Source organism: Theropithecus gelada, chromosome 1 (assembly GCF_003255815.1).
Source record: "Theropithecus gelada isolate Dixy chromosome 1, Tgel_1.0, whole genome shotgun sequence".
In the NCBI taxonomy this organism is placed as follows: Eukaryota; Metazoa; Chordata; class Mammalia; order Primates; family Cercopithecidae; genus Theropithecus; species Theropithecus gelada.
Window position 1 is genome coordinate 198,078,661 of NC_037668.1, and position 18,725 is coordinate 198,097,385.

Genomic DNA, 18,725 nt, shown 5'->3' on the forward strand with positions numbered 1-18,725 from the left:
TGTGAGGACCTGACTGGGGTGGAGCAAACCCAAGCCCCATCGTGGCCAGGCCTCACCTCACTCTGCAGAGATGAAGGTCTGAGGATCCTTCTGTCTCAGGGACAGGGGTGCTGCTGGGAGACAGTTACCTCTGACTTCCTGGGTACCTTGGAAGGGGCCCTTGAGCAGAAATGCCACTACTGACTGCCTGACTTTCTAATCCTTTTCTCATTTCACTCCCAAAGAACCAGCGCCGGAGGGGCAAGGGGCACGATGGCCTTTACCAGGTAGGAGCTGCCGGCGTCCCTTCTGCGGAAGGGGCACCACCTGACAAGGGGCAAGATCAAGGCCCCCACATTTTGTCTGCTGGTGGGCAACAGCTGGGCAGGGCAAGCCCAGGGCACCCATTTAGGCCAGTGGCAATGCCACTGCCAATAAGTCCCTAGAGCACAGCTGGGACTCAGCCATTCAAGCGAATTACTTGGCTCCAACCATGCCTTGCTTGGCCATGGCAGATAGAGCAGCAGCTGTCCAGAGGGTATGCGGCCTCCCCGCAGGTGCAGATGGAGGCAAAGGACCACATGAGTGATTATCCTGCCTCTTTGGGTTCTTGCAGAACCCTCACTCTGTGTCATTTCCTTAGGCCTTGTAAGATGAGAGGTTGGCTGGGAAGACTGAAGGAAAAAAAGCTAAGAAAAATGGCAGCTTCAAAAAGAAAATGTTACGTAGTTAGGTGCCTGGTTTTTGCAAATCAGTGCAGGCAATTATGTAAACTAAGCACGGTCTACTTCTCTCAAATACGATCCCCAGCAGGTTGTCATTTCTCTCCTTCTGGCTCCCATGGGCTGTTCACAGCTCACTCTTCTGACTCCAGTGTCAGCCCAGCTTGCCTGAGTTGAGTGATATCAAAATGGCCCCAGAAACTTACCTGTGTGTGGCTGCTGTTGATCCGTCTCCTTCCTGGCCCCCGGACCAGGGGGACACGCATTCCAGCAGGTTTGGGGCCAGCCTTGTGGGCCTGTTCCTGACCAAGAAAATACTAGAATCACTGGGCCTGGGAGGGAGGCTCGCAGAGGGCTGAGGCCAAGGAGTCCCTCTTCTCCCTGTGACAAGTCCAGGGAGACAAGTCCTTTGGGCCCAGGTATCAGGGACAGCAGATTCTCTGGAGCAGGCCTGGGCCCTTCCCCCTGATTCCTGCCCAGTATGGGAGGTGGGAGACTCCTTTCTCTTAGGTCCAACAGGAAGTTGGCGGTGCCCAAGCACTGTAAGGCACAGCATTTGAGGAGCTAAGAGGGGTGAGAATTTAGCTGGAAAGGAGTTGCTGCAGGGACGTTCCCGGCAGGGCACAGAACCCATCTACCAACGAAGCTGTTGCAGCCAAGGCTCCCGCCCGTGGGGTCAGGGGGATTTTTCCTGGGCCTCTGGAGGCTGCGTGGGTGGTCACGGGGCTGTGCTGCAGAGACACCTGTTGGCCTCCGGGTTGGCTCCTGCCCACACAGGTTACTGACCCACTTTTGTTTTCTGATTTGCTTTCACCAGGGGCTCAGTACAGCCACCAAGGACACCTACGACGCCCTTCACATGCAGACCCTGCCCCCTCGCTAACAGCCAGGGGATTTCACCACTCAAAGGCCAGACCTGCAGACGCCCAGATTATGAGACACAGGATAAAGCATTTACAACCCGGTTCACTCATCTTCTCAGCCACTGAAGTATTCCCTTTTATGTACAGGATGCTTTGGTCATATTTAGCTCCAAACCGTCACACACAGACTGTTGTCCCTGCACTTTTTAAGGGAGTGTGCCCCCAGGGCTTATGGCCCTGGCCTTGGGCCCTCTGGTTTGCCAGTGGTGTAGGTAGACCTGTCTCCTGGCGGTTCCTCGTTCTCCCTGGGAGGCTGGCACGCTGCCTCTCACAGCTGAGTTGTTGAGTCTGTTTTGTAAAGTCCCCAGAGAAAGCGCAGATGCTAGCACATGCCCTAATGTCTGTATCATTCTGTCAGTGTCTGAGTGGCTTCACTCCTGCTGTAAATTTGGCTTCTGTTGTCACCTTCACCTCCTTTCAAGGTAACTGTACTGGGCCATGTTGCGCCTCCCTGGTGAGAGGGCTGGGCAGAGGGGCAGATGGAAAGGAGCCTAGGCCAGGTGCACCCAGGGAGCTGCATGGGCATGGGAAGGTGGGCGGGCAGGGCAGGGTCCGCCAGGGCCTGCGAGGGTAGCGGGAGCCTCCCTGCCTTGGGCCTCTGTGCCGCACCATTGAACTGTACCACGTGCTATGGGGGCCAGAAGATGAACAGACTGACCTTGATGAGCTGCGCACAAAATGGCATAAAACACAGTGTGGTTACATGTGTGAATAAAGTGCCAGGGAGCAAGAGGAGGCCCTTGATTCACCTCACACTTCCAGTGAATGACAAAAATCATCATTGTGAAGGCCTCGCAGGAAGACCCAACACATGGGACCTGTAACTGCCCAGCGGACAGTGGCAGGACAGGAAAAACCCCAGTCAATGTACGAGGACACTGCTGTGTCATTACAGGCCACAGGCCATGGATGGAAAGGGCTCTCTGCTCTGCTTTTTTTCTACTGTTTTAATTTATACTGGCATGCTAAAGCCTTCCTATTTTGCATAATAAATGCTTCAGTGAAAATGCAGCTTTATTCTAAGCTTTATTTCAGCAGTCAGGCTTCTAATGGCAATTCAGCCATCAGTAAATCAGCAGGTTGCCTTTGAGGGAGGAGGGGAGCAGAACTGCTGATTCTCAGGAGAGAACAGGACAGTTCCTGGGAACCAGCACATGAGCGCAGGTGCATCCTGCGGCCCGGAATGCCGCCCATCTGGGTGGTGTCGCACAGGGCAAGTGGGCCGGGCGTCCAGGCTGGGTGGCTGTGCCTTAGAGAGAGTGGGCCTCGGTGCAATAAGATGTGCCAGGATGGCCCCAGAACCAGAGAGGGCTATGGGAAAGGAGCCCTGCAGCATGGCACCAGCTTGTCGGGTGCAGGAAAACAAGCACGAGAGACCGGCCTGGCACTCAGGCATTGGAATAGGCAGTGTGTGAGCAGGTGTCCGGAAGTTATGCACAGCAGCTGACACCACAGTGCAGAATGTCTCAGTGCACAGGGTTTGAGGGAGGGATGGAGGACAACAAGTCTTTTAGGTGTTTCCCTCAACAAAAGGTGGCCCCGTTCCTAGCAGTATTTCCTCTAACTGCAGTGGCTGTATCTAAGGCCCCAATTCAACAAGCCCACCAACTCATATTGTGTGAAGACTGAAATCTGTACCTTGACTTTTTCAAAAAAGAAATCCAAGACCATGACTGTTAAACGTCCCTGAAAATTTGGGATTCCAACAGGAGCCAAGCATATCATCGCTAGGCATATTTAACAAATCACAGGCAACTCATAAAGAGAAGCCATTGGATTTGTAACAGCCTCAGGGGAATTCTGCTACTCACTGGGCTTTTAAAACTGAAGTCTGGTTCATCTATTAGTGAAAGAGAGTGCCACTCACACCGAGGGCTTGTGCTACACCAAGTTTCAAGGTCAGCTGACTTATACATACAGGCTTTGTGACCTGGATGGCTGGTTTGAAAAAAGTGAGTTGACCCAATTCTGTCAAGAATATGTCTCAGTCTAGGCATGGTGGCTCATGCCTGTAATCCCAGCACTTTGTGAGGCTGAGGAAGGAGGAACCTTTGAGCCCGGGAGTTTGAGACCAGCCTCAGCAACACAGGAGAACCCTGTCTCTAGAAAAAAATACAGTCGGGCATGGTGGCATGTGCATGTGTTCCTCACTACTCAGGATGCTGAAGCTACAGGATCGCTTGAGCCCAGGAGGTCAAGGCTGCAGTGAGCCGAAATCTAGACTGGGTAACAGAGGGAGACCCTATCTCAAAAAAAAAAAAAAAATATATATATATATATATATATATACACACACACACACATATATATACACACACACAAATATTTTTAATAACATATGTCTAAAGAGGCAAGGAGAAAAGCTGGCACTGGGCAGTGAGCTATGGTGCTACAACGAACCTGGGGTGGGGGCCATATGAGGCTACATGCAAGGTAACCACACAGACAGCAAGCTGGGGGAGAACTGAGATGTGCTCACAGAAGCAGGGCTGAGAAACCAGTTTCTGAGAGAGCAAAGCCCTGAATCCGATGGGAGAGTGGCTAGCCCTGGAACTGCCAGGCTTCCTGCCCTTCCTGAGGTCTGGCAATGCCTTCTCCACAGCACAACTGCACTCCCTCCATCCGAAAACACTGTTGGTTATTGATGTATCAACTTATTTCAAGAGGAAAATCCCTAAATATCCATCGTAAGATGTAGATCTGTTTCATGGGTTAAAATGTGAAGATGTGCTTAGAATCAACAAAATACGGAATTTTCCTTATATTGAGGAAACACATATATATATAAAGATGGAAGCTTTCAATATTTTTCAGACTTTTATTCAAATGTCACTAAACTCAGAGATAAGATATGAATATTTCTGATTGCTTTTCTTCCTAGGGTTTAATTCAAGGTCATTCTTGGAATAAGATCCACGGTTACTAGTTTACAAGGTTCCTATAAACAGAGAAATACTCAAAGCTGCAAAGCCTGGCTTGGCAGAGAAAAAAGGGCAGATGACCAATTTAGGCTAAGAGGACAACTTCCGGGGTGATTTAAAGCCTTGCCATCTGGCCAGCTGTTAAGCCACAGGCCTCAATCTGTCCAGGAATAACCTGTGATGTGTTTTGGTTGCTTGGTGCTGGACATTTCAGTTGTTGATCAACAACTACTTTTGTGAACTCATGACTAAGTCCTAACACTGGATTTCCTGTTAACTTCAACCTGGGTCTTGGGGAGAGATATAAGTCCCTCCAAAAAGAAAAGAGTAAGGGCAGATATTATTCACATCCTGCCATAGATAATTCAGCTTTGTATACAAACCTGGAAATGGGTTAGAATTTAACCACTTCTTCAAAAAGAACGACAGGGTAACAGAATCTCATCAGTGGTTTATCCTCATGCCTTAGGAGATGACAAATGAGTTGTGCTTGCTAAGTCTTTGTTAGTGAGCACGACACTATCTCAAAAACAAGATTTCTGTTAAAAACTGGACATTATTTTAAGAAAATAACTCTACAAGCTGAAATGTAAGCCATATATCTAAGGAATGGAATAGAAAAATATAAATTCTATGATAAAGGAGCAGGGAGAAAAGGACCCATCATTTGTCTTCCCATTTTGATCCCTTTCCAGGAGAGTGAGCACATCTTGCGACAACAGCTCTCCACATCATCTAATTCAAGAACGCCCGTCAGATGGCCAGCACGTGACAGACAACTTTCCCAAGTTCTTCAGTAAGCTGAAGCCTTCTCTCTGTGGGGAATTCATTTTAAAATTCAAACTTTCCTTTTCATGAAATGAACTGTAGTAAGACACTAAATGTTAAGTAGTATTTATAAGTCTGAAAAAGCTAAGTTGTGCAACCTCCAACAGGAGGAGGACCAGATGCCAAGTTCAGGGTTACCTTCCTTCGGAGGACCCCCCCTCCCGCCGCCGCCACCCACCCAATGAATGTTCAGGACTTGGCAAGAAATGCTAGAGGGGCAGTGCAGTTTCAACAATAAATTTGGAAAAAGTTGAGTTTGGTCCCAGTTCTGCAGTCAAATACACAGTGAGATGGAGCTTTGAAGAGCTCCCTTGCAAGATCAATCACAGGCCTGCATGTTTGATCACACCAAGTACTTGGGCCTGAAGGAGACTACTGCTACTCAGGGTCCCACGAAACCACACTGAGGGTCTGGCAGGGAGAAATGCAGTGGCCACAGCTCCCCCTGGAGTGCAGGAGGAAGGGTGGAGCGGGGCAGGAACCACGGTGCTTGTGGTGATTCTGGGGTTCCTGAGAGCACTTGGAAAACATAATTTGGAAGCTGAATTACGCAGTCTGAGAATGTGTATGTGAAGCATCCAGAATACCAACACAGCAATTTCAAAGAAACTCCAACAATGTGAAAACACTTGGAAAATGGTTTAATGATGTTTTACAACAGAAATGAACTGTACAGTTACAGTAAGTTTAATATATATATAAAAAATTACAGCAGACAAATGCATCTACACAAAATCTACCATTTCATTCTGATTCACTGTCACCTACACAATCTCTCCCGAGCCTACAGCCCCTGCAGGCAGCCCTAGGAGGGGGAATCATCTAAAGGGCACTTTGAGAGAGACAGCACCGCTCATATTCCCCACCACCTCCTCAGGCCTCAGGAGGCATCAGCTAATTCCCCAAAATGTAAAGTTGCCTGTGTTTCAGGTTTTCAAAACCAAGAAAACATGTGTCTCCCAGGGGCACAGATAACAAGGTCCAGCACGCAAGTTATCAGCTGATTCTTAGAAAATATTCCTATCAGAGGGGAAATATTTGGCTAACAGGCGCTCTGGGGCAGTAAGGCTACACAATAGCCACCCAGAGTGCAGAGTTATCTAAGAGAAATGTAGAAGGACTCTAATAAACCACCTCAGAATTGTCACTGCCTCATTAAAGCTGCTGGACAATTTTGGAAAGAATCATTTACACCACATCTTAAGTTTCCACAAAGAAGAACTCAAACTCACATTTTAAAGTACATAAAACAAAAAGTTCTAGGAGGCCAAGGGGCCAATTCCCCTTGTGCCCCTCCCTTGACAACAGTGGACGAACACCCCTGAATTAATAATTAAGACAAAAAAGGAAGAAAAGAAAAAGTGAGTTAAGATATTGAAAGAGAGAAAGAAAACATCTTTAGAAAAACACGATCACTGTCTCTTTAAAAGAAAACAAAATCCCAGTCGGGAACAGCAATGAGGAATATGCAATCTAAATTGACACCAGGTGGGAGATTATTATCGAATATTATGTACACTCAGAACTTTTTTCATTTTCTTTTTTATTATGAACACCTAGGCAGTGAAAACTGTCATGTTAATACATACATAGACACACCCAAAACATACAAAAATACTATTATTTCAAACTACTAAGAATAGGACAGTTCAATTATTTTCATGCTATGACTTTAAGAGCATTACACTGAAACAAACAAGAAGTTAAACGACATTTTTTTTTTTTTAATATCCCAGAAATATACCAAAATATACATCTAAGCTTTGGAATTACTGAGGTTAGACTAATGCAAGTGCTGGGTAATCGTACTTAATACACGAGTCTAAGGTTCTGCAGGAAAGAAATTATCTTTGGTATCTGCATCAGGCTAATATTATTAACATTTGGATTTTGCTTTGGGATAGAGCTTGTATGACCCAAGAACCAAGTACCCCCCTCCCCCAATCAACTGAGATTAAAAAGATCCATGTAAAAAGTTCCTTCATTTGCAATCCCCCCACCCCCCAAGTTAAAAAGTCACAGGCATCTACCTAGCACAAAAGGTTGTGAAGTACAATGCATAGTTGCACAGTGGTGCTGCAAAAAGGAAACAAAACTACAATAAAGAGAAATGAAAAGCTTGATAATCTTTCTGCATGTTTTCTCACAAACAGGACAGCCACTTCCAAGCAGTTCCAGTACAGGAAAAGAGAAAAAAGGCTCAGAAGGGCACCTTGGCGTGCATTCGCCCAGCCCCAGAGGTTAAAGCACCCAGCAGAGCAGCCAATCGTGCGCCAGTGTCTTCAACGTCCCCCACTCTGTGGAGTCCTCGGGCCAGTCCAGCAGCAGCTCCCACCCTCCCTAGGCCCTGTGCTAAGTCCCCATAGTGACCCTGGTTGGTGTAGGGGGCTGATGGTGGTGATGGGGTTTTTTGACTTTTGTTTTGGAAAATCTGAAATGCCAATTTGTTTCAGGGCATGCTCACAAGTTTGTGAGGGCCAAAGCCACGGGCACGTACCTGTGCTGGACCCTGGAAGGTGGAAAACAGCTTGCCTGCCCTTTCTGATCTGGTCAGAGTGTCCTCCCGCCCCGCCTTCCCTGGCCTTACTCTTCTAAGTGCCAGGACACCACAGACTGGACTGATGCTGAAGACTTCCCTTTTCTTTGGTTCTTTTGTTTGTTTTGAGTTTATACAATCATTAAGAAATCTTTGGTTTTGGCTGGAAATTTAAAAAACAAAACAAAACAAAACAAAGAAACCACCCTCCCCTGGCTTATAGCAGCAGTATCATGACCTGGCTAAGCTTTTTGTCAGCATTAGGGGTGGGAATTGAAGGTTGGGAACTACATTCAAAGAAAAGGTGAAAGGGCTGGGGATGCAGCTTCTAGAGAGCCCATTGGATATAAGATTGTCAAATAATAATAATATTAATAATAATAATAAACTTAAATATTTGGATATTTTTGGTCATGTCAAAGGAAAAAAAGTGAAATGTGTATGCAGCAGTCAGCTTAAAGAAGCCTTTGGTGTCTTCCCTTCTACCCAAAGTCCTGAAGAGAAACAGAACCCTGAGGCCTCAGAGGAGAAGGGGTTGGCCTCTACCCCACCAAGGAAAAGGCAAGTACAGAAGTTGATGTGTGGCCAGCTGTCAGAAACACAGGGTGGGTTAGGGGTGTGGATAGCTGGCCAGCCCCTAAAGGCAGGGTGGCAGGGAAAGTAGATGTTAAGAGACCTGTGAAGACCCCTTGCAACAAAAAGGAATAGAAGATTGCAATTTGCCCTCAGTTTGCAGTAGCTTTTAAGCAGCAACATTCAGAGGCTTTAGGGGGTCCCACCCTAGGCTACAGGTCCCATGATGCTATAGGCCAGAGTTTAACATGACTGAGAGGAGGGAGGGCAGACTTGGCAACTCTGTAGGGTTTCGAGAAAGTTAAAGCAAGTCACTCGGTCACGAGTTAGAAATGAGGTATACAACAGCTCCTGGACTTCTGGTGGGTAGAACAGCCCACGCTTACTCACCTAGCCTTCACTACTACCACAGATGAGGGGATGGAAGTACAGACTAATGTGGGAGGAGAGCGTTTCCTGCGGAGTGAGAGCTCCCGCGGACTGAGCAATGCACACGTGGCCACGCATGCAGAGGTAAGCAGCTGGAAGTCTTTCTTTCCCGACCTGACCTTAGGGAAGATACACTATTTATGTTGTCAAAAGCCAATGTTATAATATGATTGCAAAATCTTAGGCTCCCTGCACCAGCCTGTTCCATGTTCTCTAACTGTTTGTAGTTTTAAACTTATTCAGGCTGGCACTAGTCCATTCTGCTCTTACAAAGTGTGTGCCTTCTGCAGACTCACGCAGGAATGGAACCAAGGACATGGCATCCCCGACTGCCTACAACTACAGTCTTTTGTAGTAGACACTGTCATTTTAGCTTCTGAAAGTGCATTTCATTTCTTCCTATGCTTTTAGACCATGAGACTCATTAAGGCTGGGTGGGAGCACCAAGTATTTTCTCTACTTGGCTCTGTCCTTTTTCATTTGAAAGAGATCCCAATCTTAAGAAACTCAAGTGTGTGGACGTCTCATTTTATACACAGCGCTGTATCCAGCTGTCTGCCTGCAGATTTTGGGATATAATGTTTGAGAACTGAATGCCACAGTCAATTTATGAAAGAAGCCTTAAGCCGCTCTTGTGAGGAGGCTGTGGCTGACTTATACAAAGATGAACAAGTACACAAAGAAAATGGGAAAACTTTGCAGCAGTCCTCAATGTTTGTTTTTTACAGTAAATTAGTTTCGGGGTCTTAACTTTTTGACAGTGTCCTGGGTTTAAACCAGGTGGCCCTGGGTGGTGGAGCCCTGTGCAGGGTGGGCAGATACAGGGACACAGAAACAATCATAAATCACATCTTCTCTCCCAGGCCCAACAGACCTTTGTTTCTGTGCTCAAAGCGGTATTCCATTACACACACCTTATTTTCCCAGAACTTCTGTTTCAAGTGCTCTAATCTTCAACATCCCTATTACCTACTTATAAACCTATCTAGCACTTTGAAAAGTCATACAATATTAATACCACCTTTACATAATGTCAGAACAATAAGATTATTAGCAAAGCTTTCATGAAGTTCTGCAACCTGATCATTTTTGATGCAATATTCAGACAGCGATATATTTCTTTACCCTCTCTCCCTTTCTGTGTCCTACCAATAGTACACCGAAACAATGAACTACTTGGCTCCCTAGAGCCCGTATATAAAAACATTTTGAAACAAAACATTTACAGGAGAGTAAGGGAAGATCTTTTGGTTTTCTACATAATCCTGTTCTTGAAAATTCTTATCTTTTACAGGAGACAGATGGAGATACCACATTTAAATATTGTCTGAATTCATATAGGCTATACTGGTTCTATTTAAAAGTATTAGATAAAGGGAAATAATGAAAAAATTCTACCTCTATCTTTTGCCCTCCCCAAATTTCTCAGCAATTCCAAGAACATCACTGCTACACTGAGCAATGATCCATCTTTACAGAGCCAGCAGAGCAAAACAAAATAAATCCCTCTTCCAAAGCCAGGACAACCAAGAAGACTTCCTTCAAAAAGCAGGGGACTGGGAAAAGGGGAAAAGGGAAGGAAAGAGATAAAGTAAAGCTTTTCCAAATTTTGGCTTTTTGCTCCTATTCCCTCTGCCTGTTTTGAAAACTTAAGGATAAGCAATGACATTAGCAGTGTCTTTGGTATCTAAACCAAATCCCACTTAAGTTCTGTGAGATCATTTATTTAAAAAAATAGCCTTTCTGGAGATACAGTCTATATTGAAACTCAGGGAGCCAAGAAAGTTTGTCCCAGAGTATGGGCAGAAAGGCCTTGTAATTTTTTCTAAGCCAGCATCATTTCTCATTCACGATCCCACCAAGAATAATTCTCTCCTCAATCCCACCAACCAATCTTTAAGGGTCACACTTTATATCACAGGGGTGAGGTGGGCAGGTTAGCTTTCAACTTCTTGGTTTGCTTTTTATCCTGTTTGTGTTTTTAGTCTTGACAGAACTAGCCTTGGTATGAGAAAAGTAAGGTTTTAAAATGTTGTGTTATTAGCACAACATTCAGTAACATGACAGAGGGCAACACAAATAACCTGTTTCACTTTAACCTTCCTAGATTTAAGACACATCAATCACTCACCTCTTGTCTCCAAATTAATTGGTGCATGTCTATTTCTGCCTCTATTTCTCAACTGCACATCCAGGCATTCATACATTCATCCTTTGCCTATGCTTTTGCTATGTACAGAGGTAATGAATCATTAAGAGAGGTTGGCAGGGTCTGGGGGGCAAGGGCAACCATAGGAAGGGATGTAAATGCACCCTCAGGGTCCCTGAACCTACTGGACACCCCATATGTTATCTGCATGCCACCACACACCGCTGCAGATCAGACCACAGAGAGGCCAAAGCCAATCACAGGGAAAATCAAGTTTCCTTTGGCAAGACAGATATAAGAAAACACACACACACACACACACACACACGAGCAATGTTTTCCTTCTAACATAATCAACTTCTCCTCTTCCCCCCCCCCACCCCCCCTAACCCTATAAATTGTAACCTATAAACAGGATCCCAAATACATACAGCATCAATCATGTTTATCGATCATAATAAACATTAGTTCGACTAAATGCTACAGCTAGAATTATTTCCACTATTTATAAAGTTTTTTCTTTTATTTGTTTGGTTTTTAGTTTAAAACCAGTTTTGCAACAATGCTAAGCTATTCTGAGGTATTTTATGAAGGTGCCAGAAGCTAGCTGTTACCCAAATTAAGGTACCACCATTCAACGAGAAAAAGAAGGGAAGGAAAGGAGATCCAGATGACATAATCAACATAAAATTCACTCACATTTACTGCTTTTAGCTAAGGCCAAGAGTAGAAGGGCCAAAACAAGGAACGACTTAATGAATAAGGTTAGAAGAAAACTACAAAAAAAATTATTATTTTTTTAAAGCTACAGTTCACAAACCATATAGAAAACCGCGTACAAACTAGACGACTCTGAGAAAAAATATATTCCCTGCCCTCCCAGTGGAATCCTTTCAAATACCTTACTGGAAATCTCAGGGGTGTCCTATTTATATTTAATCTCTTTGGATTAACAAATGGATGACTGGCCTTTATGATGAAAGCAATTTATTTATCCTATTCCTATCCAAGTTTACATTTGTATTGTGTACACCATCCATGCAAACCTATGTAATAGCTGATCTTAGTTATTCTTCTTACAGAAATAGCAAAGAAGGATTTTTCCCTTCACTTCTTGAAAGTGAAGTTTGTAAACGCTCAGAAAGATTTACCATTTTGTCATCCTCAAAATGTTGTAAAACTGAAAATGATATCAAATAGCCAGGACTATGAACAGCATCACACATTAAATGCTTTCCACACACACATAAAAGCAAACTCATATCAGTTATGAGCAAATTAACCCATCAATTCTTGTCTACTTTGGAAAATTTTAAATTTTGCGTCCTTAGTATTTTTCTACCATTAGTATTAATCATCTTTTAATGTTTTCAACTCTAATAAACAAACTTTAAGCTCATCAAGTTTAGATGCTGATTAATGAGAAAATATTTGGCCAAGCTCTCCAAATGAATTGCTGGGACCCTTCCTCAAACTGCAGACTGGTCTTCGGAAGAGCCCCCAAGAGCCAGGCCAGAGTCACCTGTCAGCGTGAATTCTCTGCCTCCTCCTTGCTACCACACCCTACACTCAGTGATAGGGGGAGTCAGTGATACTAGTGACTTCTCCCTGGCAGGGCTTCTCCTTTCTTGGGAAGAAACAAAAACAAGAGGCTTTTCCTCTGTCTTCCTGTCTCAATGACCTTATCTTTTTTCTTGGTCAAGAATGTTTCGTGAGGATGACCTGGTTTGGGAACAGCTTTAGACTAAGAACAGAGAGTTCTATAAGCCAAGTGTTTATTCTACACTAATTGCAATGTATAATATCAGGATTTATCACTTTAAAAATTGACATGAGGATGGGTGTGGTGGCTCACGCCTGTTATCCCAGCACTTTGGGAGGCCGAGGCGGGCGGATCACCTGAGGTCAGGAGTTCAAAACCAGCCTGGCCAACATGGTGAAACCCTGTCTCTACTAAAAATACAAAAATTAGCCAGGTGCGGTGGTGGGTGCCTGTAATCCCAGCTACTTGGGAGGCTGAGGCAGGAGAATCGCTTGAACCCAGGAGGCAGAGGTTGCAGTGAGCCAAGATTGTGCCATTGCACTCCAGCCTAGGCAACAAAGACCTCCCCCGCCAAAAAAAATTGACATGAATTCCCTATATTTGCCAATGTATCGGATTTTTCCAGCAAGTTAAAAAGAAAATTTTTTAATGTTAAAGAATCGGCTGAATTTAAATATTGTGTCAAGCAAATATCTGTGCTTCTGGATGATACAGACAAGGTTTCCCTTATCTTCCCAAATAAATGAGGGATAATGGAAGAAAATAACATTAAAGAGGTATAGTTGTGCTTTTTTTCCCCCAACAATGAATGAGAGATGTACAACAAATTGGCAAGATGATCTCACTAAGAATCTTTAATCTTATCTTCCCTTTTTTAAACAAAAAAGATTTATTTCTTACAGTGCTAGCATTAAGTATAAATAGGTATGATTCTGCACAAAATGAAAGTTGGATTCCTTTGGTTCCATTTCTTGGGTAACAAGTTGAATAAATTGGGATAGTATTGATCTTTCTGATAACAAATAAAAGGACATGTGAATTATATCAGTTAATGGATATACACAATGTTTTTCTTAATTCTAAAATGCTGCCTATAGAACTTCAGAAACACTTAAATACAGCACTCATTTTTTCTTAGAACAACATAGTAATATTGTTCCTGCGAGAAGCCCTTTTTTAGGTCTTTCTGCTCTGTTATTCAGATGTATACAGGGTATAAATAAAATTTATGACCAAATTGCACCACTTGTGATAAGCAGGATTCACACAATTACATTCACCACTCCTTAGGGAGGACCCATTACCATGGGCATATATAGTATTCACTATAAATGCATTTAGAATAGTCTTTGGCTTAGTATGTGCTAACCAAATTCAGAAATATAAAATAAAATTTGCATAACCATTATGGGGAAAAAAAGAATAATACAATGAATTGTGATGACCTATCTGGCCTTTCTTCTTTGAAATGCAGAAACTCCACCAAACACCTCTTTTTGGTCAAATGGTCCCTGGCCCCCTTTAGTTTCCAGGCTCTCCCATATAAGGTGGCTAAAAGTTAAGTTTGAGTACCTTAGCTCAGAAGATAGTTCATTCAATTCAAAATGCATTTCTTGAGATGATAAAAAGATATACATATAAAGTAAAAAATGACTAAGGTGTTCATGAAGCAATATAAGTAAAGTATCTAGGGATGATGGATAGGGAGTTGATTTCAAACTAAACAACCACCAAAAAGCTATATTAGTGTTTCGTGAGTACATATGTAAATGTGCCTTTCATTTCACAACTTACTTTTAAATAAGTAAAAAAAGAGAAAAAATTATATTTTTATCTAAAGATTTATCTTTGCCTGAAGATTATTTCTTCTTTTAAACAGATTTTCTATGCTGGTCTACCCTCATCAAGTGCTTCACATAAAAAAGGCAGAATCCCCTTATCCCAAATTGAGTAGAAAATATAGACAGGGCAGGGAATAAAAGACCATTGTATTGACATTTAAAGCTTAGTATCTTTTCTAATATTAAAGTCTGTTGGTGAGTTTTATTTGGGAAAGGGATCATTTTCTAAACCATACGTGGGGGAAAAGAAAAAACACCCAAACAGTCTTTCCTTGCCCTTTGTCTTACCTCACTGAGCTTGAGTCCCTTGGGACTCCACACTTCCTTTGGTAGCAATTTTGAGAAATTAATGCTGTAACTTCTAATCCAGTATAGTGGGTATCAGCATTTCCCTCCCTGAATCCTTCCGTCTAAGTTTCACCACTCCCAAGGGAGGGACTCATTACTGTGGGCAGCTAGAGCATTACTGATAGCCCTAAAATCATTTGCACAGACTAAAGGTAGAGATGTCAAGTCAGGATAGAAGATTACATTTAACTACAACAGAGAAAAAGTGAATGGAGAGGAGAGAAATTAGTAATTGACATTGTCATTCTATTTACACACCAACCTAATAAACTAGTTAAACATCAAGTTAATGTCTGCCCAGAGGATATTACAATTTACCAACATAAAAGACTAAAAACAAGCAGCAACTTTTATATAAAATTAATAAAGACAAATGAAAAAGAAATTGTCAGTAGCATCTATCTCCTCGATGTGTCTGAACTGCACGTTATCAACTAGTCCATTAGTACAGCAGCTTGCTAAAAATTGACTTTGGTTCAAGCTTAGTTAAAAAACAAAACAAAACATAAAAAAACACACCACACAAAAAGGGTGAATGGACATTTGTTAGTTTCCCTGCTTGCAGTTCACTGATTTTGGAAGGATTTTAGGGAAGGTGAAGGGTAAGAGGAGGAAATTTAGGGGTGGTAATTAAATATTTGTGAAATAAAACAAGATAGAAAAAAACTAAAACAAAAATTTAAAAGGGGACTAAAATGTTTCTGACCTTTTAACAGACTGTCTCCCACTTGAATCACACAAAAGTACACAATGTGTCTGTATTTACCGCCTTTCTGGACAATGGTAAAGAGAGACAAGTACACAGAATCCAAGCTCCCTTGTGGACACAAACAAAAGCAATCAGAATAAAAATCACCTGTAAGTTCTCTCTACATCCCCAGCTCGAAAGGGAGAAAAAGTGCAGTCTTGGGACCACCAGAGATTTAAGCAAGCACCCACAGCCACCAAATGGGAACCTTTAACTCCAATAAGAAGGGGAACTTAGATGAGCTGCACTGCAGTGATCCAGTCTTTTGGAAAATTTTTTGGTAAAGATGGCATAATAACAGTACATTGACAAAAAGGGGAATTTAATCTCCAAGTTATCCTTATTCCTCTTCATCCACTTTCACAGGCTCTTCCTTTTCAATGGGCTCATTTATATAGTCTAGAAACACCCTAAAAATAATTACAGGAGCTAATTGCTTTCTACATTGAATACAGAGATGTGTATTGCCATTTAGACCTACCTAGCAGGAGCATCACGAACAAACCAAGGAGACACTTAAGGTGTGTGCAAAGTTCCTGCTCAAAGTCCTTCTTCAAAGGTTCTACAGATCCCAGCCCGGCTAATAAGTGCCTCCTTTAGTCAGAGAACCAAGAAGAATCTCAGGGTTAGAGGAATTTATAAGCCATCCAGTGGAAAGGAAGTCTGTGGCTCTCTAGAGGAAAAGGTGGTAACCTTACACTCTTCTCATCACACCTCTTTTGTATATATTATCAATGGAAAATAGTCTAGTAGAATTCCTTTAGAAAATAAAAGACGGGAAAAGTTTCCCAATTTCAATAAGTCAGTTTTTTTTCTTTGCCAAGTTAAAGTTTGGATGAAAAACTTCCACAAAATGAACAAACAAACAAACACACCAACAGTAGGAGCATTTTTCAGGATATAAGAAATCAGGAGAACCACCAAGTCAGGTGTCTGCAGTAGTCTTTGCTCTTCGGAACCAAATCCTGCCCTGCAACATGTACAGCTGTTCCCATTGAAAGTAGCAGAAAGCAGCACTGTTGCACCACAGGATCTGGGCCTCAGGGTCATTCAATGATTTGGGGGTGAGTGAGAGCTACAGTTCAGCAGGAATTCCTTCCTACACAAAAGTGCTCCAAAGGCACCACCTGATGTGGGGAGGGGAAGGGGCGTGTGTGGAATGGGAGTGTTTGCACACACTGCCTTCAGCTTCTGCACCAAGCCTCTTGCATAAGTGGCAAAAGAAAATAATTTTCTAGCACCTCTGTAAGAGTCATCAAGGATAAGGAAACCAGCAAGAACATTCCCCGCAGTTAAGAACAGAAGTCTCCCCTTACCCCAAAACCCTCCCTCCCCACAGTGTGGGAGCTCACTGAAATAGGATCCAGGAGCAAGAGATAATAAACATGTCCGAACTATATATATATATAAAACAATAACAACAATAATAATAGAGATACAGTAATACAGGCCTGCCTAAATTGTACCAGTTAAGAAAGGAACCCCCAACACAATTGATACGATTATAAACACCTTGTTATGACTTAATGGCCTGTACAACAGACCCATAAAAATGATTTTTTTAAGAAAAAAAGAAATTTAGACAAACAAGAAATCCCCTTCCTATATTGGAATTGGTAACCCACCTTAACTTGTCATCATGACTGCTGGAAATGATAAGTAGTCCTTTCACTTATTTTTGTTTGTTTTTGATTTTTTGTTTCTTTTTTTTTTTAATTTTTGGTTAGAAAGTTCTCCAATCCATGAAGCAATCCTGAAAAGACAGTGTTTTATTACAAAATTAGGCAAATGTCCCGTCTCCATCCTTTCTTTCTTTTTCTGATGTGTGTGTGTGTGTGTGTGTGTGTGGTTTTTTTTTTTCTCCCTTCTCTCCTTTGCCCTCACAACACGGCGAGAGGAAGCCAATCACATTTTTCAGTTTATTAACCTGGCTGGCAGTCCAATCACACTGCAGAGTGAAAAAGGCTTCTGGCCGCCCAGCTCCGCCCAGCTCACTGTGCCTTGGAGGCGGTGGTGGTGGTGGATGCAGCCCCGCTGGCAGAGGCCACTGTGAAGAGAGAGTTCTGGATGGACTCAGCGGAGGTGGAGGTGGCATGAAGGCTGGCTACAGGTGCAGAGTTCCCTGCAGAGGCTGCGGCGGCAGAGACCAAGCTAACAGGGTTGCTGGTGAGCAGAGAGAGGTTCTGAGGGTTCAGGAACAGAGGGGCAGTCACGATGTTGGGGGCTCCTCCCGCATTGGCAAATACCAGGTTCCCAGTTGCATCAAGTGATGTTATTGGAAGAGAGCCACCAGAAGCAAGAGCTACAGACAAAAACCCCCAAAACAGGCAGGAATGAGAACATTAACATCATCCTGGAGAAGCCAAATAACACACCAAAAGTCTATCATTTTCCTACAATTCACTAAGAAAAAGTGTAGCCCTTTTTCCTCAAACGCAGTGCTACACTGATACCAATTGTAGTTTATTTATAATTTTGAAGAGCCTGAAAGACTGAAATGTCTAATTTAATGGGCACGAGCAGGGGCAGAAGACAGTTAATAACTGTCTAATGAATTAGTCACGTTTCTGTGTTGAAATCACCAGTTTATTTCATTTACCTAGACATATTTGATAAATCCAATAATTTTGTCTTTAATGAAGACTGCTGATTTTAAACTACCTCTGTTCAAAAGACAAACTAGCTAAAGTGATTAAAACATTAACAATAGGAGGTGAGTGGTGGGCCTGCCTCCTGTTAGATCAGTGGCGGCATTCGATTCTCACAGAGCAAAATCGGAAGTGGAAATGGTGCCACCCAGAGACCACCCCACCGCACTGTGGCTGTGGAAAAATTGTCTTCCACAAAATCCGTCCCTGGTGCCAAAACGGTTGGGGACCACTGCTTTATATTACGAGACACAAGATGAAAACCATCTTGCAAAAAGGCTTTAGTTCTAAAATAAATTATGTATCACCAAATAAAGGAAAAGGTATAATTAATTTCTCACTTCCTGAGGCTAAACATTTGATTTCTATGACTTGTGCAAAGGAGAATGATGAATCTATTATAGCAGGAAATCAGACATAATGATGTAGGTGGCCACATGTAGGTGATCTAAGGCTAGGATGTGCTTTAATGGGTGAGAAATTTTCTATGATGCTGTTGCCTCCCCCAAAGAAGACATCATCAACATTTTATTTAAA

General features: G+C 43.0%; 2 protein-coding genes across 10 annotated transcripts in view; one reads left to right on the top strand and one right to left on the bottom strand.

Moving 5' to 3' along the window:
• Positions 1-2,635, top strand: part of CD247 (CD247 molecule) — an 88,198-nt gene extending 85,563 nt beyond the window's left edge. For 3 of the 4 annotated variants that reach the window (XM_025382362.1, XM_025382354.1, XM_025382374.1), the window contains 2 exons: positions 231-266; positions 1,519-2,635. In XM_025382362.1, the coding sequence (XP_025238147.1) occupies positions 231-266; positions 1,519-1,584 (102 nt within the window). In that variant the 3' untranslated portion in view covers positions 1,585-2,635. Of the gene's footprint in view, positions 1-230; positions 1,093-1,518 lie in introns of those variants that run through there. The other variant, XM_025382353.1, reaches the window with a different exon arrangement.
• A 3,358-nt stretch (positions 2,636-5,993) lies between these two features.
• POU2F1 (POU class 2 homeobox 1) overlaps positions 5,994-18,725 on the bottom strand; it is a 197,004-nt gene continuing 184,272 nt past the window's right edge. For 4 of the 6 annotated variants that reach the window (XM_025382351.1, XM_025382341.1, XM_025382348.1 and 1 more), the window contains one exon: positions 5,994-17,842. In XM_025382351.1, the coding sequence (XP_025238136.1) occupies positions 17,532-17,842 (311 nt within the window). In that variant the 3' untranslated portion in view covers positions 5,994-17,531. The remainder of the gene's footprint in view (positions 17,843-18,725) is intronic. The other 2 variants (XM_025382340.1, XM_025382350.1) reach the window with 1 other exon arrangement.